The sequence below is a fragment of the Pezoporus flaviventris genome, unplaced genomic scaffold (assembly GCF_033815535.1).
Source record: "Pezoporus flaviventris isolate CSIRO_AGI_PZ_B2104156 unplaced genomic scaffold, CSIRO_AGI_Pfla_v1 ptg000013l, whole genome shotgun sequence".
NCBI classification, from domain to species: Eukaryota; Metazoa; Chordata; class Aves; order Psittaciformes; family Psittacidae; genus Pezoporus; species Pezoporus flaviventris.
The window spans coordinates 380,788-400,844 of NW_026892561.1; the positions used below are offsets into that span (position 1 = coordinate 380,788).

The 20,057-nt window shown below is 39.3% G+C and overlaps 1 protein-coding gene across 1 annotated transcript in view; it reads right to left on the reverse strand.

Moving 5' to 3' along the window:
- Positions 1-2,610: 2,610 nt before the first annotated feature.
- Positions 2,611-20,057, reverse strand: part of HOOK1 (hook microtubule tethering protein 1) — a 29,566-nt gene continuing 12,119 nt past the window's right edge. The window contains exons 7-22 of the mRNA XM_061451119.1: positions 19,733-19,795; positions 19,161-19,244; positions 16,489-16,655; positions 15,760-15,900; positions 14,223-14,424; positions 13,507-13,617; positions 13,184-13,271; positions 13,039-13,099; positions 12,300-12,440; positions 10,194-10,281; positions 9,721-9,755; positions 9,054-9,136; positions 8,570-8,670; positions 8,112-8,213; positions 6,965-7,033; positions 2,611-6,205 (exon numbers count right to left, since the gene is read on the reverse strand). Coding sequence (XP_061307103.1) covers positions 6,047-6,205; positions 6,965-7,033; positions 8,112-8,213; positions 8,570-8,670; positions 9,054-9,136; positions 9,721-9,755; positions 10,194-10,281; positions 12,300-12,440; positions 13,039-13,099; positions 13,184-13,271; positions 13,507-13,617; positions 14,223-14,424; positions 15,760-15,900; positions 16,489-16,655; positions 19,161-19,244; positions 19,733-19,795 — 1,695 coding nt within the window. The 3' untranslated portion in view covers positions 2,611-6,046. The remainder of the gene's footprint in view (positions 6,206-6,964; positions 7,034-8,111; positions 8,214-8,569; positions 8,671-9,053; positions 9,137-9,720; positions 9,756-10,193; positions 10,282-12,299; positions 12,441-13,038; positions 13,100-13,183; positions 13,272-13,506; positions 13,618-14,222; positions 14,425-15,759; positions 15,901-16,488; positions 16,656-19,160; positions 19,245-19,732; positions 19,796-20,057) is intronic.

Genomic DNA, 20,057 nt, shown 5'->3' on the forward strand with positions numbered 1-20,057 from the left:
GGGGCTTGGAGCAAGCTGCTCTAGTGGAAGGTGTCCCTGCCTGTGGCAGGGGTTGGAACTGGGTGAGCTTTAAGGTCCCTTCCAACACAAACCAGTCTTGAGAGTTTGTGTAAGGTGAAACAGTTCTAAGATCGACAACCAATGGTTAACACCAGTAAAGGCATGGACTCAGTAACAGTCACACCATGGGACCCTGGCAAGGCCTCTGAGTGAAAGCTGCAGCTCCTGGGAACAGGACAGAGCCCACAAGGTGGGAAGGCACCGGCTCAACAAGCACCACTAAACACCTCCAGCTCACTTCCACCTGCTGAGGAAGAGCAGGGAAAGCAGTCTTTTCCTGTTCATTTCCAGTTTTGCATGTGTTCCTATAGGAAGCAAATTTTTCCCCACTGTCACTTAGGAAAATTAAGTCATCATCTGCAGGAATTAAAGGCATCCTTTTTCATGCAAGCATGAACACCAAGGTAGGTTTTAAATCCTTTTATTTTAACTTGCATTTTCTTCTCCTCCAAGCACAGAGGGGAGGAAGCAGGGAAGGCTGGGATCACCCTTGGGCCCCACTGCTGCACACTGGGGCCAAGCACAGCTGTATAACATAAAGCTAGAGTTATAGGAGGTGAACACAGCTTCTGGCACAGCTCCTTCTCGCACCGGGCTTGGAGGGGAGGCTCTTCCCCCTCCTCTGATTTTCTGTCGCAGGCAGAGCCAGGTGGAAATAAGAGGTTGGATTAAGATGCTGTTTCTGGCACTTGAGGCTCCTGTTTTACAGATCCATAAGGTGGAGATGGGAGAAGACGTGGTGGGAACCAAACCAACCTATTTACAAAATGCAGGAGACTTGACCAGGTTCTCAATACAAGTGGGATGAGACTTCCCTAACCTAGGCTCTCTCTACCCTTTCTCACTCTGCAACCAACTTGCTCCTGGCAAGGCTCTCCCACATCTTCCCTTCACAGTAAAAACAAGGAAGTTCATTTGACTTTCTAGACCTTATGTTCTTTCTTTTCCTTCCTTGGAAGGAGCAGAAGGGGAAGGCTGGAAGTGGGCTGCATGCCTGGAATCGACTGAAAGAGAGGGGTGCAGTGACAAGTTTGTTGTGCGCAGCGTTGCTCCCACAGCACTTCCAGTCTGCAGGTGTCATCTGTTGGCTGAGACTCCCATTTCCTTTCCCAGGCTGCTGCTACACCCAAAAGCTTCCTCCCCCTCCTCCGTGGGCCTCGGCTGGGGTAGCAGTGCTCTGTGCAATGAGCACATTTCACAGGGCTGTTTTGCACAGGGGCTCCGTGAGTATTTTATGTTCTCCACAGAACCATCTCCATGGTTCTGGAGGACCTCACCTCCTCCCTTTCCTTGCACTGTGCTCCGCCACGGACAGCCCTTGCTTAAACATACAAACCTGCTTGGCTTGTAAGGAGCTACCAGAAGCACAGACTGGTTTGGGTTGGAAGGGACCTTAAAGCTCATCCAGTCCCAACCCCCTGCCACGGGCAGGGACACCTTCCACTAGAGCAGCTTGCTCCAAGCCCCTGTGTCCAATGTGGCCTTGAACACTGCCAGGGATGGGGCAGCCATGATTACCAGAAAAGCCAGGGTCTGCATTTGAACAGAGCTTCCCATGACCAAGCACTTGGGAATGAGATTCCCCCTGCACACACCACCCCTCACTTAACCCTGTGCTCAGGAAGGCAGTGGTAGCTGACAGTGTGTCCCATGACTGCTCACACATGGGCTGAAAACATCCTGCAGCTCAGCACAGGCTTCCTGCACAGCTGAGTCTTTTCCCTTCCCTCCTCCCTCAAACCCACACCTGCAGTTTTCATTCTTTGGTGTCTGAGAACACTTTTACATCCAGCCTCAGAAAGAAGGAAAAATGGTTCTTCTGTATCTGGACACTTCACAGTCACTGGGACCCTTCTGCCCTTCCACATCGAGGTACCACACAGCTCCCCATCCTCACAGGGGTAGCAGCCCAAGGCAATAAAAATCAATACTTAACATTGCCAGGATAGTCAAGCCATCAATTATGGTTCAGAGAGAGGGAAAACCTGTCCTAAAAGCAGGTCTGAAACCAGGCCCTGAAGGACACTTGCGACACCTTCTTCCTGCTGATCTTCAGCCTGGAGGGCTGAATGGCTGCCTGCTCTCATTCCCAACCTCACTTCTGGGTTAAGGTTAGTGCTCAGGGAACAGGAAAGCTGTCAACAAGGATAAGAACTGGGCACATAAATAGCCTGCAAAGCAGACTGAAGGGAGTAGTCAGTTTTCTTTTCCAGATAAGAACAAGTGGGGTGATTTAGAAGCATATACCTGTCCTCTGTGTCCTCTCAGCTAGGGCTGGGGAGAGTAGGCAGAGAGCCTAACTGAGCAGAACTGTATGTAGGAATGAACTGAAGAGAGGAGGGGAAGGCAGTACAACTGATTTGTTGTTACGGCAAAACATACAAAGGGTTACACATACATGTTACAGATCCTGTAACATGACATTTCAGACAGTGCAATTCTATCAACAAGCAGACCCAGTTCATATGCTGCCCAAAACTATGGATACATCATGGTTAACAGCAGCTAGGGACCATTATATACACTGCTTGCAATAAAGACACCAGAGAATTGATTTTAAAAATCTTTATGTGAATATAAAAGAATTCTTTCCAAAGAAAAAAATAAACCCAAAAGTTTAAAAATTAGTGCAATTTTCCAAGTTCTATGCAACACAGTGTTTACATTTGTTTTAACCAGAAGATGTAGACACTGATACACTGAAAACCTGAACTCTAGCATCACTAGTGGGGGAGAAGGGAGAAAAGCATAAAAGTTAAGAATATTATCTTAGTACACATTAGCCACTCTTGAACAATTGTTTTCATTTCCTAATTCCTAAGCTATTTATGGCCACCTAAATAAAACATCAGTATTGCTTATATTACTCATTTCCAAGTAAGTGTATATTGTAGAAAATAGAATACCCATATATATATATATTTTAATGAACAATAAGAAAATCAGGTGAAAACTTATTTTCATTTTCAGTGACTGTTTTTTAATCCACTATAATACAGTTGTTGCAAAAGAATCTTCTCAAAACTGCTGCCTGATCCGCCTTGAATAAAAGAACCTACTAGTCCAAAATTTGTATTATTGCTATAAAATACTTCTCTTCCATATTAATTAATCTTACATAAAAAAATATTCACAGATGATATGTCAATCAGCACATATTTTTGTTTCTTTGGATTTATATTACCCATTTTACTGGAAACTGGCTAAAGTTACTAATAATGCTGATTAGCTTCAGCAAGATTCAATGATTTCATCTCATAACTTTAATCTGTTCCTAACTGTGCTGTCTAGACATGATATGAATTCATCTTGCAGCAGAGACAAGGAGCCTTTTTCTCCGTGCTGCCTCACACTGAATTAAAGAACATTGTACTGATGCGCTGCTGCTCCATATTGCATACAACTCAGCTGCAACACAGCAACACTATTAGTACCTTTGACATGAATGATGTTAATATTAAAATGATACTTATTCTAATGATCCTTTCTGCACAGCCAGATGAGGTGAGGTGAATACAACACCATGGCTTATAATCAAATATTTATTTCTACAGATTGATTCCTCATTCATAGGACATAACCCAATTCTAACCAGTTATCAACCAGTCACTCTTGAACAGGTTCTCAATCCCAAAGAAACATTTAAGTTGTATTCACAGGCTTAACTTCCAACAGTTTGGAAAAGTCCCAAATAAGTAACATTTCATTTAATACCTGAAAACTCGATTCATTTTTGGCACCCCCAACAAGACTACTGAGGACAACCTTGCCCCTGAAGAAGGCTGATCCCTGTCTTTAGTTCCACTGCTAGTCAGAAGAGAAACTTGCAGCTAAATGATAAGGAGGTTCTTGGTCATTTTTGGTCCCAGGGATTGCAGTTTTGAGAAGTATACAGAGACATTTGCTCCAATTTTTCACTATTCAGCACCCAATATGACTACTGACACAGCTCTACTACCGTGAGAAGTACAACAAACGCATCAAACCTACTTAACTAGATGAGTATTTGAAAGGTGTCCATTAAAGTTTCCATGCTGTAAAGAACAAGGGTTAAGAGACCCACTCAACATCATCAGCGACAGTTTCACATTTCACTACAACACACCAAAGTACCAGGCTTTAGAATTACAAGCATCTTGCTAAGACTTAGTCTCCTGTTCCACTGCTCACCACCATCTCCCACACCACTAGCAGATTAAACAAGCAATTGTATGTTAAAAATACAAACAACATTACTGCAGCAATGAAAGACCTCAAAACCCAAGAGGTAGTCAAAGGAGCATAAAGTCCTGAAGAACACAACCTGACAGACAAAACCCTCCAGTGATGGTTTGTCTGGCATATTCTCTGTTCACACCACATTTAGCATGAGACTGGCTTTTAAACAATGCCTTATGTAGACAGAAGTTTTGAAAGAGGAAGTCTGTTGAATGCCTAAATATAGAGCACTGTAAAACTATCACAACTAAGAAGCAATGCTAACTCAGCGTTAAAAATTAATACTTCCCTTTTCTCTTTGCATTGCATTGCATGCAATGCCCAATAAATAATTTAAGATGCTGGGGAAGGAAGAAATCAAACAACAAGCCATACTGAGGGGCATGCAAAATAGAAAACTACTCAAAGTTCACAATTCAAAACTTAAACCCTGCAAAGCTGAATCAAAGATGGCCTTAATGGTGAAGGCAGACATATGCTTTCATTGACACATATGGCTGAGTTTTATATTTAGATCACAGACTGCTACAGCACCCTCAAATACTTGAAGCGTATTCATATTATTTTAAGGGCTGTTGTACTTTTATTTAACTATGTGTATAATGAGTTTGTTCTAGATAGTTTGCAAAGAATGGACATTAACAAGTTTCCTAAAAATACAGTTCCTAACAGAAATAAGATATTTGGTAAATAAAGTGACACAATTTTTGTGAAAGATAACAACTTCCCACACAAGAATTCCAAATATCAATCCCCATTTCATTTCCTTTGATCTAGATCCTGCAAACTATTATAGTTTATGCATTTTTCTCCCTGCCAACAAATAAGCTTTGCTGCCAACAACTAGCAAAGCTATCTCATTCATCTGCCTACCACAATCAGTTCAGAATAACTGAAGTGAAACTACATTAAAAAAATGAGGAAAATTGATTTCTATGCACAGGGTTGCATAAATAGCTGGAAATAAACTGGTTCCTTCCCACCTAACTCCCTTTCTGCAAATAAATGCAGTGTACCGACATGCCAGACTTTTAAAACATAGCCCAGACTTTTGAATTCTTATAAATAGCTCTTTTTCTTCACACAGGAAAAGACAGTTTATTTGGCTTTAGGGAATTCAACATCTTCAAGACAGGTTTTCCTGAATGTATATATGCACAAACTTAATCTTTTCTAAGTAAACTGTGTAATTCTGCTTCTCACCTGAGATGACAAAACAAATCCTGCCTCCTGCTATGTAAACAAGTCAACAGGTACTTCACCTTTTTTCTTTTTCTATTAAATGCAAGTATTTTCCTTGCTTTTAAAATCACTGTACTTTGTATTCTAAAAAAAAAAGCTTTTCTTTAAGCCCTGGTGCCAATCTTTTATTTTGAGAAGACCCCAGCGAAAATGCCCTATATTGCCAGTTTCCTGCAGAATGCTTTTGCATAACATCTTACAAAAAGTGAGCCTTCTAGCCCAAACCCATTGGATAAAGTTTTAAATATATAGTGCCAAATTTTATATTTACAATATATTCTGAAAGCAAATATAAATCTTTAAGTTGTGCTTGTAAATACATACTGCAGCTATTAAATCTACTCTTGGAAATCTATTTGCTACTTTCTAGACACACCACTGATTGACTCAGACTTCTTGCTAGGTTTTGATGTTGAATTCACAGCTGCCCACCATTCTAACCTCTTCTTTCATCAAGTTGTTAAGAGTGGAAGCTATAAAACATTTAAGGACACTTTAGCATCGTTTTCCTCATGGTCCTTGTGGTTTAATCGGATGTTGCACCTTGTACTTTAACAGTGATATTCCTTCTGGTATTGGTGACATGACGCTGTTGAGCTAGAAATGAGCGTCCGGGACCGTCTCTGCAGGCACCGCTACTGCCAACCAGTCTTGCTTCCATACCTAGCTTCTGAAGAGTTATGCTCTGCAAATAAGTTAAACAACCTTTACTGGCCATTTTTCATACACAGAGCTCATGCTTGCTTAGTATACACACAGAACTGCTGCCATAAAAGATAAAAACCAAGGCTGTAGAAAGAAAGATTCATTCACATGCATATGCAATGTGTTCATTTTAGCTTATTGTAAAGTTGTTCCTTTATTAAGCCATTTAATTTTGCTTTGCTTTTTTAATTTCCCATGACAGTCTTTTGTCATGAACCTCTATTTAAACATGTGAAGATAAACAACTTTCTCCAGTCCTTTTCACAGCAATGTTAACATAAAACATCCTAACAACCTTGGCAACACTGCTGCAGGATGAGAAAATGCCTCTAGCTTTATATCACAAATACTGTGCTAAAAACACTGAGCATCTAAAGCAGGAGTCTGGAAACCTTTTGAGCCACAGCCTCCCTTTATCTTAAGCTCAGATACTTCAACAGCAAATGCTACTTCAACAACAAATGCTATTGAATATTGAGGAATTTTGTCTGCTAAATCCAGATGTACTACTTGCTGCCACAAGCTTCCATCACTAACAAGGAAGTCACGGCCTATGCCAAATTTTAGGTCTTCTGTTCCAAAGCACAGAAGACAAGGAGAAAACAACTTATACAAACTAGTTGATTGTTATAATATTCCTAAAAAAATATACTAGATGTGATGTAAGATTTAGCTGTCACATTTAGCAAAATGTGGTTTTCTGATTGCTGAGATACCAGCAAACAAACTTTTGACCCACCTTGTTATACCATGCAGTTACAATTAGCTTCTCCTCATAATCACGTAACTTAGCAAGTTTGTATTCAGCCTGCAAGGAGACAATAGAGAAGACAATCTAAATCAAACCATAAAAATTAGTTGTATAAACTTACTGCAGTCCACTGAATGAAATAAACACATGCAGCAGAAAAGCTTAAATATGCAAAAAAAAACATAAGGCTTAGAAGTGTAAATAAAGATACTTCCACAAATGACTAGGAGAGAAATTATGGACTACAAAGAGGAGGCTAATTTTTACATAAGCTGCAGTTCAAGTTAGAAACATACTTTGAAGGTGTGTGTATATGTGAGAATACATGAAAATCTAGAGTTTATCAGAAAAATCTATATATGATTTATTATCTCTTTGACCCGAAAGTCAAAAGACAAGATATCTCTATAGGGGCTGAATAGTTTTTATGTTACTGAATTGTTATTACATAGTATATGTAACTAGTACATACACATAGAAGAAACCTGGGGCCACAGCATTTATAAAGTCAGACCTTTCAGCCTACTAACTCGTGCTGGAGAATTTCATACTTGCTCAGGTAACTGTTCTAACCAGTCTCATCATTATTGCTATAAAACTGAATGGAATTTTCCTTGGTACTTGGACTACTATCACCAATCAGGATTTCAGCCAAGCACATTTTATTGAATTAATAGGTTTTACTCTGCTTTATAGTTTCAAGAACTCCAGAACTGATATCAGTGGTCTAGTAATTTAAACAATTCACTGCTTGAATATCTAATCCTTCACACAAACTAAGCAGTATTACTACTGAAAAAGGTCAGACTCTGCAGTTCCATACAAGTTATCATAAACACAGGAAAACTGTGAGTCTTAGAAAGTGTTTCACTTACAGGGAGTTTAGAAAGAATCCATATTAGTGTTTCAGTTGTACACAGAAAAACACTGTTTAAAAGTAAACTGCTCTGACAGGCGTATACTATGATACAAAGTTGATTAAGCCAAACTAAAAATCTCTAGGTTTGATGGTCTGTTCAGTTTCTAACTGAATGCAGCACTGAATGGTACTGGATCATTAGGAAACAGTAACTTCAGTGTCTGATATCACAGACAGAACATGTCAGGAGTTATTATTAAGTACATAAACTTTTACCTCCAGTGCTTCAATTTTTTTGTCTTTCTCCATTATCTGCTTTTTCAGTGACATAATTTCTGCTGATGCTGGATTTAGTTTGGGGTCTAAGGTTTTTATCACCTGCACAAGGTAAAACAAAAGCATTACAAGTCAGGTTTGATTCTCAGCAGCTCTGCATCTCATTCGCTCACAGCAGAAACATGAAAACAGACTGAGCATTAATCAGGATGATGAAAACCAGGCTGTTGAACTGTACAACAAAAAGATACCAAAAGGTACAAAGGAATAATCATTAATGCCTCTCACCCTGGAGTCTAAACAGCATTCTCATACACTTAGCTGACTGCAGTTGAATAGTTTGACTAAAACCTCAACATGTAGCTACCAATTTTAATCGGGAATTGGAGAGCAGAGGACTCAACCTGTATAACAATTTATGAGGGAGGAAAGTGTATGCTCAGAAATATGCTGCTCACATTTCTTGCTTTCTCTAGGTACATTTTGTATCTTTCTTCCATTGCTTTCATATCTTCATCCTTTTTACGCAAAGCTGCTTCCAGCTCTCCAATCTTCTGGGCTATGGACAGAAATTATCAACAAAAGACATATAAAATAAAACCAGATATAGTATTTTCAAGACTTCTGTGTTTTGATTTAACCATCCCCCAAATTAACTTTCTAGCTACTACGATTTCCTGAGTTTTTGTTTCAGTCTATCAGGTTTTTATTTCAGACCATAAGGTCCTACCTGACCTGAGATTCCTGTTTTGCAGGGTACTGTTCAACAAAACTAAGCCCCCATGAACCTCTCCCCAGCCCCATTTCAGGCTTAAACATATGCTGTAGTGGAGAGCTTTATCCAGACAAGTATCCCAGAGCCCACTGACTGTGGAAATCATTTGAGAAGAAACTTAACATAGTCTTATAAGAAACACCCCAAAGCCACACAGAACAACTTACGGTTCTGACTAACATCAGGCTGGAGCTCTGCAAGATCAGCCTCTTTCTTCTGTAACTCATCATGAACTTCATTAAGCTTTTCCCTACAAACAGAAGGCTGGGCTGAGGATTAAACTCATAAGCAACTCCATGTACAGTGTTACAAGTTGAAAGCTGAAACTTAGTGGTGAAAGTGTCTAAAGAACTATTTTAAACTCAAAAAAGTTTAAATAGAAACAGTAGTATGTATTTTTGAAGAACCATAAAAGTTGTGACTCTGAATTATCATTTACATAAAACTAGAAACAAAAAAGCAAATGAACAGAAACCCCTCCAGCATCTACTTAGCAGGAACTACGCCTGCTGAAAGGATAGAAATATTTCAGAAGAATTAACTATATTTTGAGTCCAGTAAGAGTGATGTTTTTAGGAGTCTGTTGTAGAATCAGAACAGTTAAAACAGTATTGCCGATGAAGAGACAGTTAACTGGATACTAGTATTACAAGATTATCACGATCAGAGTAGACAAAACTAGTATGTTAATACTTAACTCACTACATGAAGGATTCTCACATCATTGGCTTAGAAAAACAAGACATCCCTACAAAGACTTGGGTAGTTTCTGTGCTACAACAGTTAAATTGCTTCGTATAAATAAGCTATAGCAGATGCATGCGCCTTACTTACATATGTGCTGCCAATTTCTGCTTCAGGTTGCTAGACTGTAAAAGGAAAGAGTTAAAATTCTGTTATATTTCAGTATTTCACACCATGCAATGCTAAAGAACTCTTAGCACACCTAAATAAGCAAAACCAAATAAATCCTGAGAAAACTGCATTTTTCATGCATTTCTGTAACTGCATTCAAACTTTTTGACTGCACAGATACCAATTCCAGCACCTTTTTTCTTTAAAACTAGCCTTCTCACTATACCACCATTTAAGGACAAAACTAGAGATTTTTAGAAGTAAAGAGAAGGTAGAAGAGCTACAGTTCCTCAAAGTAGGTCTGGGGAAGGAATCACCTAAAACAAGAGCTTTTCAAACTGAAATGCAGCTGGTGCGGGGGTCTTGTGAATTCTCATACTTGGTGTTACACTGCAGCATTTTAAACAAAACTGGCAAGATGTCTTCAAGGTCAAGCCAGAACATTCACTTACTCCTTCAGTCTTGGATCCCTGCCCCTGTAAAGTCTTCTGCAGATCTTCAATCTGCTGCTGTAACCCTCCAATACGCTCTTCATTTAGCCTGTTAAGAAGAAAAGACGGTTTATCTATCTAAATGTCATCTACCTGGACTTGTGCAAAGTGTTTGACACTATCCCACACGACATCCTTGCCCCTAATTTGGAGAAGCATCAGTCTGATGGATGGATAAAGAACTGGCTGGATGGCCACACACAAAGAGTTGTGGTCAATGGCTAAATGTCCAGCTGGAGACCAGTAACGAGTGGTGTCCCTCAGGGATCGGTGTTGGAACCAGTCTTGTCCAACATCTTTGTTGGTGACACAGACAGTAGGATTGAGTGCACCCTCAGCAAGTTTGCTGATGACACCAAGCTGTGTGGTTCAGTTGACACCCTGGAGGGAAGGAATGCCATCCAGAGGGACCTTGACACACTTGTAAGGTAGGCTGATGCCAACCTCATGAAGTTTAACCATGACAAGTGCAAGGTCCTACACCTGGGTTGGAGCAATCCCAGGCACAGCTACAGGTTGGGCAGAGAAGAGATGCAGAGCAACCCTGCGGAGAAGGACTTGGGGGCGTTGGTTGATGAGAAAATGAACATGAGCCGGCTTCAGTGTGCGCTTGCAGCCCAGAAACCAACCATATCCTGGGCTGCATCCAAAGGAGTGTGACCAGCAGGTCCAAGGAGGTGATCCTGCCCCTCTGCTCTGCTCTTGTGAGACCTCACCTGGAGCACTGTGTGCAGTTCTGGTGTCCTCAGTACCAAAACTGACATGGAACTGTTCGAACAAGTCCAGAGAAGGGCCACAAGGATGAGCAGGGGACTGGAGCACCTCCCATATGAAGACAGGCTGAGGAAGTTGGGGCTGTTCAGCCTGGAGAAGAGAAGGCTGCGTGGAGACCTCAGAGCAGCCTTCCAGTATCTGAAGGGGGCCTATAGGGATGCTGGGGAGGGACTCTTCATTAGGGACTGTAGCGATAGGACAAGGGGTAACCAGTTAAAACTTAAACAGGGGAAGTTTAAATTGGATATAAGGAAGAAATTCTTTACTGTGAGGGTGGTGAGGCACTGGAATGGGTTGCCCAGGGAGGTTGTGAATGCTCCATCCCTGGTGGTGTTCAAGGCCAGGCTGGACTGAGGCTTGGGCGAGATGGTTTAGTGTGAGTTCCAACCCCCCATGGCAGGGGGGTTGGAACTGGATAATCTTAAGGTCCTTTCCAACCCTAACAATTCTATGATTCTATGATTCTAAATAGATCACAACAGACAGATTTTTGTTTCATGTCTGGATGATAATTTTTCAGAGTCTACCCAGGAGGACTTAAGCCACAATGAAGTTGATTTCAAATGCTTTTAGTTTGACTTGAACTTCTGCTGGAACACACACGTAGTAGCTTTATAAACATTTTATAATGAAAGACTCAGAATCCTTTTAAGTTTTCTCAAAACTTACCTACCTAAAATTCTCATAAACTAGTAAACTGCTTTCAATATTAACTAACTGATAGACAAGTTCAGAGCATAACCCAGTGTTACAACACAGTTAGTCTGAAGTTCTAGAAATAGAGTTTACATCCATTCTTGGTCTACCATTCAGAGCTAAGAGCATCCAATAAGCAACACTCTCTTCAGAGTGCACTACACATAGTTCTACCACATTCTACACCACCACATTAAAGCTATCTTCTTGCTTGCTTCTCAGCTCCTCATTAATAGTCACACTGGTGAAAGAAACAGGATAACTGGCTTCCTGCAAGTGCCACTCTGAAGGTCCAGAAATCACTTTTTGATACATTTTCACAGAATCACAGACAGGTTTGGGTTAGAAGGGACCTTAAAGCTCATCCAGTTCCAACCCCCTGCCATAGGGAGGGACACCTTTCACTAGAGCAGGTTTCTCAGAGCTGCAACCAGCCTGTCCTTGAACACTGCCAGGGATGGGGCAGCCACAGCTTCTCTGGGCAACCTGTGCCAGTGTCTCACTACCCTCACAGCAAAGGATTTTTCCCTAATACCTAATCTAAATCTGCCTTCTTTCAATTTAAGGTTTATTTTAAGATGCTGTTTCACCCATCACCTTTTCTCAGTTTCTAGCTCGTTCACCATGCGATGCTTTTGCTCCAGCTGTTCCTGGAGCTCCATAATACGTTCATTTTCTGATCCCTCCTGTTTTAATAGGAGCATCTTATTTTCATGCTGCAGCCGAATAAACATTTCTCTGAATCAAAAACAACAGAAGAAGTCACTGTTAGTTAAGAAAAAGGTAACTAAGAGTAGACTACACTCCTTTTCATTCCCCCAATCTTAAAGTGAGCAAACCAAGTTCTGCTTAAGGATATAGTTGGGCTAACTGCAATTTTTTATTTAAGGGTAACTTCAAATTTTCAAACATCACAATAGTTTTATGAAATACATGACCAAAGTTTTAAATTAAGTCGCTCCAAACCCAGATTTTATTGCACCTTTAAGTTTCATTCTGACAGACTTTAAAGCAGTGGTAGCCAGCTTTTCGATGGTCTTAGTTGCTTTGTATTATTTATTTAGTCTGTCTGCCAGTGGCAAAATAGGAATTGTTCTGCTCCTTAGAGAGGATGTTTCAAGCCAAGCTTTATATACAGCAATCTCATATGCTTTTAAGAAAGAATGCAAAGCAATTATAGTATGGGGAATTAATTACTAACAGCTACCTGGAGGTCCAAACAAGAATCATGAAAAGAAAGCAGGAAGTGGGAAATGAGTCATGTTGCTGAAAATACTGAACTTTCACGGCAGCAACATTATCCATGCAAATCCCAACCTCAACCTTTTTGCCTTACCTATATTCCACTGGCAGAATTTCAGCAGCAAGATTCTCATGGCTTTTAACATGAGATCCACCTGAAATTGCATGGGAAGTTTAATTTAACAAACTTAAAGCAATCACAAATATACATAAAAAAGCCTCTGAAAAATAAGCAATACCTGTTTGACTCAGGTGATCCTGCTGCATCTGTGAGTACCGGAGCTCTTCATTTGTTTCTTTTAACGCATCACACTGTACTATCAGTCTCTAAGGTGATATATTGGAGGTGGGATTAAGTCATAGTGCATCACTTTAAGACCAAATAATATTAATCAGGAATAGTACTGACACATACACATTTTAAGACATGTTTCATGTGTATTTTCATGTATTTATGTTTAATACATGTATTTTTATGGTAGCACTACTTCTGGGAAGGTTTTCCTCAAGCAGAGCATTTCAGAAATTTATTAGGTATGCAAATAATTCAAGAGAGACTTACCTCCTTCTCTTTGATTAAAGCTTCATGCTTTTCTTCAAGTCTCTTCATTTCAAATGCAAACTTATCAGCTCTTTTTGATTCTTCAGACAGCTTGTTATGAAGCTCCTGGACCTTTTTATTAAAAGTAAGTGTGTATCTATTCAGCACATGAATATTGCAAGATGCTACCTTTAAAAGCTATGTTAAAACCTTCACTCCTGCCCAGTTCAGACAAATACCTGGTCCTCCAAGCTCAGGGGGACAGAGATGGGATTAGCGCTGTGGTTTTGGGGGTGTTTTGCTTATGTTATTTTATTTGGTTGTTTTTTAAAATAGTTAACTCCTGCATCTCTTAATTAGTACTGAATTAAGTGAAATCACAATTAAACTTCTACAGTTTAAAATAAATTTCCACGAAGCAAGTTAAGAATATTACACACAAGTGACCTCCCAGACACAGAAACTACCTCAGTTAAAGCAGAGAAGAAAAGCCTGCAAATCATAGACAACCAATCATTCGAGGGGGCAACTACAGTTAAGGTGGATAGTTTAATAAATAAGAGGAAAACAGCAAGTAAATGGCAGAGACTAGTAAAAGCTTTAAAATGGACAACACAGGCTAAGCCCATGATGAAGCTGTTTAATTTTTTTTCATTGAAACATAATTAAAATAACTTATTTAGGTAAGATGACTACCTGAGGAAAAAGCAACACCTTAAGTATAGATGCAGCCTTACCTGTCTTTTGTAGGTTTCTAATTGGGCACGTGCTGCATTGGCTTTCTTCAGTTCATCCTCCAGACTGACAGTATTGTGCATGTACATCATGTTGGTTTCCTGCAGGGATTTGACTTGCCTGCGGAAGTCATTCAGATCCTGCAGCTTTTTACGGTACACCTCAACAGTTGATTCCAGCTTACTTGCCTTGTCTGCAGTAGCCCTTAAAGTAGAAACAGAAACTAGAGGAGCATGTTTTTTCAAAAGATTAAAAAACTCAAATTCTGCTGTAGTGCACATTCAAGCTAGTCTCAAAAAGAGAAACATCCTGGGGTAAAGGTTGCACTTGATGATCCTAAAGGTCTTTTCCAACGTAGTTGATTCTACGATGCTATAAAACATGCTTAACAGCAGAGTTAAATCTTACTGCTTTATTTTCAAATGCATAATTGAGGCAAACTTGCATTATGCAAAGACTGCTTATAAACACTGAGATCACCACAAGGTTTTAAGTGGGAGTAAGACTAACAGTTGTATGCCAGAAGTACATGTAAGAGTCAGTATGCCAAATATCTCCAGGGAATTCTGTGGAGTGCGATGTAAATGCACCACAACATCCCATGCTAGGTAGTCATCTCAAAGCACTGGCCCCTGGTTCGGAAAACACACACAGATGATGCTCTCATTGTGGGGTTATACATAATTAGAATGTAACTGCACTATGCAAATTATGATGAGCTGATACGGCCAAGAATCACCAGTTGATCATTAACAAAAATCTATGTGGTAAGAAAATATTTGGATCATAAATACACAAATTTAGGATCTGTGTTTAATCCTTTCATATGGTATCACTAGAAGCTAGTACAAGAAAATCATGGAAAAAACCTCATAGTTAAGATGTTTCAGATGTTAAGAACCACTACAACTTAAACACCTGAAACCACTTTTCTTTCCATGTTTTATTCATGTTATTTTATGCATAGCAGACCTGCCTTTGCAGTATGATTTGCTTTTGATATTCCTTGGGTGGTCTGGTATTTAATTTGGTTTGCACAAGCTGGAATGTTAAATTCTCATCAAGGCTACTGCGTATTTCATCTTCATTTTGTTAATCCTTTTGCTAACCTAAATCTAGCCTAGAATGCTGACACCAGAAGTTATGTCAAGATTCTAGCTGCTTATATGGCTTTCTACATCAGAAAAGGCAGCTTGTTGGCAACAAAAATGTCCCCTTAATAGAAATGCACACACACTCCCCTCAAAATTTCTTAATTCTTCCGGAACTTCAACCTTCCATCCCACAAGAATAATAATTTCTGTATTTATCCATCCTGCTTCACAGAAAAATTCCAAGTTGCTTTCCTTATACAAGCAATAGAGGCTATACCTGAAAGCCTGTGCTCCACCTCTGCTTTGTCAAAGGGCCCTTTTCCAACATTTTAGATCTCATGCAGGTAAGACCTGCAGAACTAACACCTCAGAAACAAAGCCCAAACACAAAGCCTTGAATTCAGTCATTAAATCCTCCTAGTGTGTGTGGAGCTCTATTACACACCTAAGAATATCATTTTCATCTTTCAAGGCTCTAGATTCTTCTGCCAAGGAGGTTAGCTCGTTGTTTCTATGCTGCAGTTCGATCAACTGTTTTTCTAGGTCTTCACAATGGACGCGATAATCATCTTTCGCAGCTTCAAGCCTACCAGATCAAAAAAAGAACTCTGTTAAGAACTCAGCATTATCACACATTTGTCATTTAGTGCTAGAACTACTAAAAATAACTAAGACAAAAGAAACGTATTGACTTGAGTAGCCAGGAAAATGGTACTGCAAGCATGGAATATTTTATTGTCCACCTTTTAAATCATAATGGATTGTACACTGAGAATTTACCATATCAGTACCAAAGGACTGCATGAAAATTGATCCCCCCCTACAGATCACAGGGGGAGAGACTAATATGTAGGAGAAATCAGCACAGTAAAGAGATACAGTGGGTTTGAGGGGGTTAGGGTTGTTTTTGTTTACACACAAATCACTTTGGCACTCATCTTCTGCCCTCCATCACCTTTTTGGAAGTGAAAAATGGCTACAATACGGCAATTACAAAGTAATACCTTCTACAACAAGAAACAGTTTCTTTTTAAAGTGTTTAAAATATATTTATCCAGTACCAAGAAGCTTTTATCACAAAAGAAACCGAGATGGAAAACCCTGAAAGCGTACCCGAAATTCTCAGGATATATTTGGCAAGTCAAGTGAGAGACTGAGAGAAATCATTTCATACCTGAAGTTTTCCTCTTGCAGTTGTTCCAGCTGCAACTGTGCATGAAAATACTTTTTTGCAACCACGGTATTTGGATCATCAAGAGAGTCATCTAATTGCTCTAGCCTGTCATTCATAATCTCATTTTCTGACATCAAGCTGTTTTTTTCCTCCTGGAGGGCAGCCACCTAGTGCAGATAAAACAGCATCACCAATTTTAAGACCTGTCCAACTGGAAAGAGCTGAAGCAAGACAGCAGTGCATCACCAAATTAGTTTATGAAAAAGGTTGGAGTGTTTAGAGATTTTAGAATGTAATTTACACAACATACTTGAGCATACACGAATGCTTTAGTGTATGACAGTTATGAAGCACTACAGGAAAAGTCCCTCTAAAAATAGCAAGACGACATAGTTTTTGTAACACACCATGGTAAAGGCAGACAATGTGATATGGAGAGAGACTGGTACTTTCATTAAAAAGGATACCATGGACACCATCCAAAAAGTAATTATATAATATAAACTGGTGTAAAGGTACTCTCCATCTTGCTTGTGCTTAACAATAAGAAGCAGGATGGCACTGGCTAGCACATTACCACAGTACTGCCGTGCGCTCAGCAGCGGATGGTAGCGCAAGAAGCGGTTTCAGGCGCCGTAAGCTGGTAAGCACACACGCAACAAAAAAACCTAGGCAGCTTCATAGAGAGCATGCATTTTGTTTGCAACAGTCAAACAGGTTTGATATCAAAAGTGTTCACAGCTAAGCAAATGAGAATACAACACTTTGTTGGAACAGTAAGTGTATTAACAGCCATAAAATGGGGAAGGATTAAGAGGATAGAACCTTCAAAGTTTTTCTAGTGAAAGCTGCTGTGTTAATTTAACATCCTGTCAAACATAAGAGCATGTAGCATGTGTTAGTTAACTGGCATTTAAACAGGGACAATATGCTTTTTGGGTTATGTTTTCCTGAATCATAAAGAAAACCTACCTTTCTTATACTCTTGGAAAATATCAAGGAAGATTGAGACCTTACAAGTGAATTTATTAAGAATTAGTTTAAATGAGAAGCGTCAGTCAATATTACGGCTTCAAATCAATAAAATAAAAAACATATCATGGTGACATTATTAGATTAAGCATCAGATATAACCTGAAGTATGCAATATTAAGAAACAGCTTGTGATCATCATTTAGAAGTCTATCAGACAAATATATGTAAAAACCAAATTAGTAATGTCCCACTTCACTGGGTGCTGGCTTTCAGGTTCACTCCTTTTTACATACCAAATGGAACTTTACAATATACATGCACACAAAGCACCTGTGAGTAAAGGGCATACCTGAGCCTTGCTCAGCACAATACTTTCTGATCAAGGTTCAGCCACTCCTTAAACATGCACAACAATCACAAAGGAAAAAAAACAACTACTGCACAACCCAGAGCAAGTTCTTCATCTTTTCTCGGTCCCTTTCTGTTATCTTTCTTGTCTTCTTTTCTACTATTTCAACATAATAGAATTGGTGTCAAAGTCAACATAAGTTATGAACAGATAGTTTAAAAACACACCACAGTCTTAAAAATCTCTGGTGCCATTAACTCATGTGTTTGTACCTTTCCTCCAAACACCTTTCATGCCTTCACCTGGCCCATGCTATGTTACAAGCAACTGGCTTTATAACTTAGCATTGAGAAATCTCAAGAGAGGTTTGTGGGAGACAGGAGAAAGCCTGGGACTACTCAAACTCTAAGACTCCTAATGGAAGCAGAAAGTGTGAGTAAACTGTTATCCCAGCACCTCTAGAAGGGAAAGCTTTTGAACAGTGAAGACACTTTTTGAAGTTTAACAACTGTCAACTGTGAATTCAGCTGTCAAATCAAGCCCCTTCCCCATTTAAAATAAATCATTTTTGCCTGCAAATACTGCTCACAAACAATTTTAGATCTCTGCTTTCACTAGGGAGCCTTATTACTGCCTCAAGAAAAAAGGAAAAGAAATATCAGTTCAAGACTTAGGGCTAACAAATGGATTTATTTTTTTTTTTAAACAAGGGGATTGAAATGCAAGTTCCTGTTTCTTGTTATGAAGTTCTCTCTCCTTTTTCTGAAGGGTGACCTCATTAACTACTATTATCAGTACGGTTTGAAAACTCTAACAAGGGGCTGTTAGCTTCCATTCTCTTTAATTCCCAAAATATCCTCCATCTTTCAGCTCTGTATGAGAAAAAATTAGTAACTTTTAAATAAATCTCACATTTTAGTCTACCATCAACTCCCATTGAAAACAGCATCATTTTCCTATGATTAAATCTGATGACTGATTATATGAAGTGGATGTTTTGGACACAGTTCAAAAGACTAGAAGGAAGCAGTGACTTAAAATTAAATAGGCAATTTTTAAAGCCACCATAACATTGCTTTGATGATACTTGCTACTAAGGGTAAACATAAAGCTAGCAGACCTAACAACCTTTGAGTTAACAGCTGATAGAGGACCTCAGCTTAGTTGCTGATTGTACTGTATATCCAGCAATTGCATTCAGGAGTACAGGATTGCTTTCCCCCCCACAAACAGCTAAGAATTCTCATATAACTAAACAAATTCAAATTCACTTTGTCCTTCAGAACTTCTGCATCTTAACAGCAGCACCACTACGTATTAAAGAAATAAGCAACTTGCTGTTTCTTACCTGTAAATCCAGCTCTTGACACCTTTGTGCCAACTCTTCTTTTTCTGCTAGTGCTTCCTGAAGATCTTCCAAAGCTTTTTTCAGCTTTAAAAAAAATAAGATAGTCAATCATTCTGCCCATATCCAAGCTACTCACATTTCTAGCTTCCAATTAATTGTGTCTACAATTGTTTAAGAAGGATTTTAGGTGCACATGTTGACACAGAAACCTATATGTACTGTGTTAGATAACAATCTCTGTTCATTTTACCTTCATGTTAAATGACTACTACATGTCAAAAGTGAAGTACTGAAACTCAGAGTAACATCTAGATTCAACACAACAACTAAGGCTAAAAGCATAACAAAACCAAATATGGGTACATGTTGTCACAATTTCAAAATCCCTGCCTGTTATATCAATCACCCTTCATCTCAAAATAGAAATGCTGGGGCTCCTTTATGGGCAGCTACTTTTACAAACATAAAGACAACTTCATTTTAGGTGCAACACCTCTTTATTCAAAGGATGGCAAAATACCAACTTATTGTTCAGGCTTGAACTACAACAGCAACAAATATTATGCAGTTACCTGTTGTTCCATGTCACCTGATGCATCACATGTGGAAGGAGCTGTTACTTCCTTGCTCATGAGCTACAGAAAGAGGCCGCAGTAAAAAGAAGGTTAAGTATCTGCAAATTCATTGCCTGCTAAGTAGCAATTGTATTTTCCACATGTCCTTGCATCCCTTGAATACATCAAAACAGACTCATAATACTAAAAAAACCCATCTTATTGTTCGTTAAGGATGTAAACAAATTTAGATAAGATGACAGTTTCTACTCCACCCTCCTCCCCAAATTAACAAAGTTAGCAGTAACATCTTACTGGATGAATCTGTGATCTGTTGAAGTTA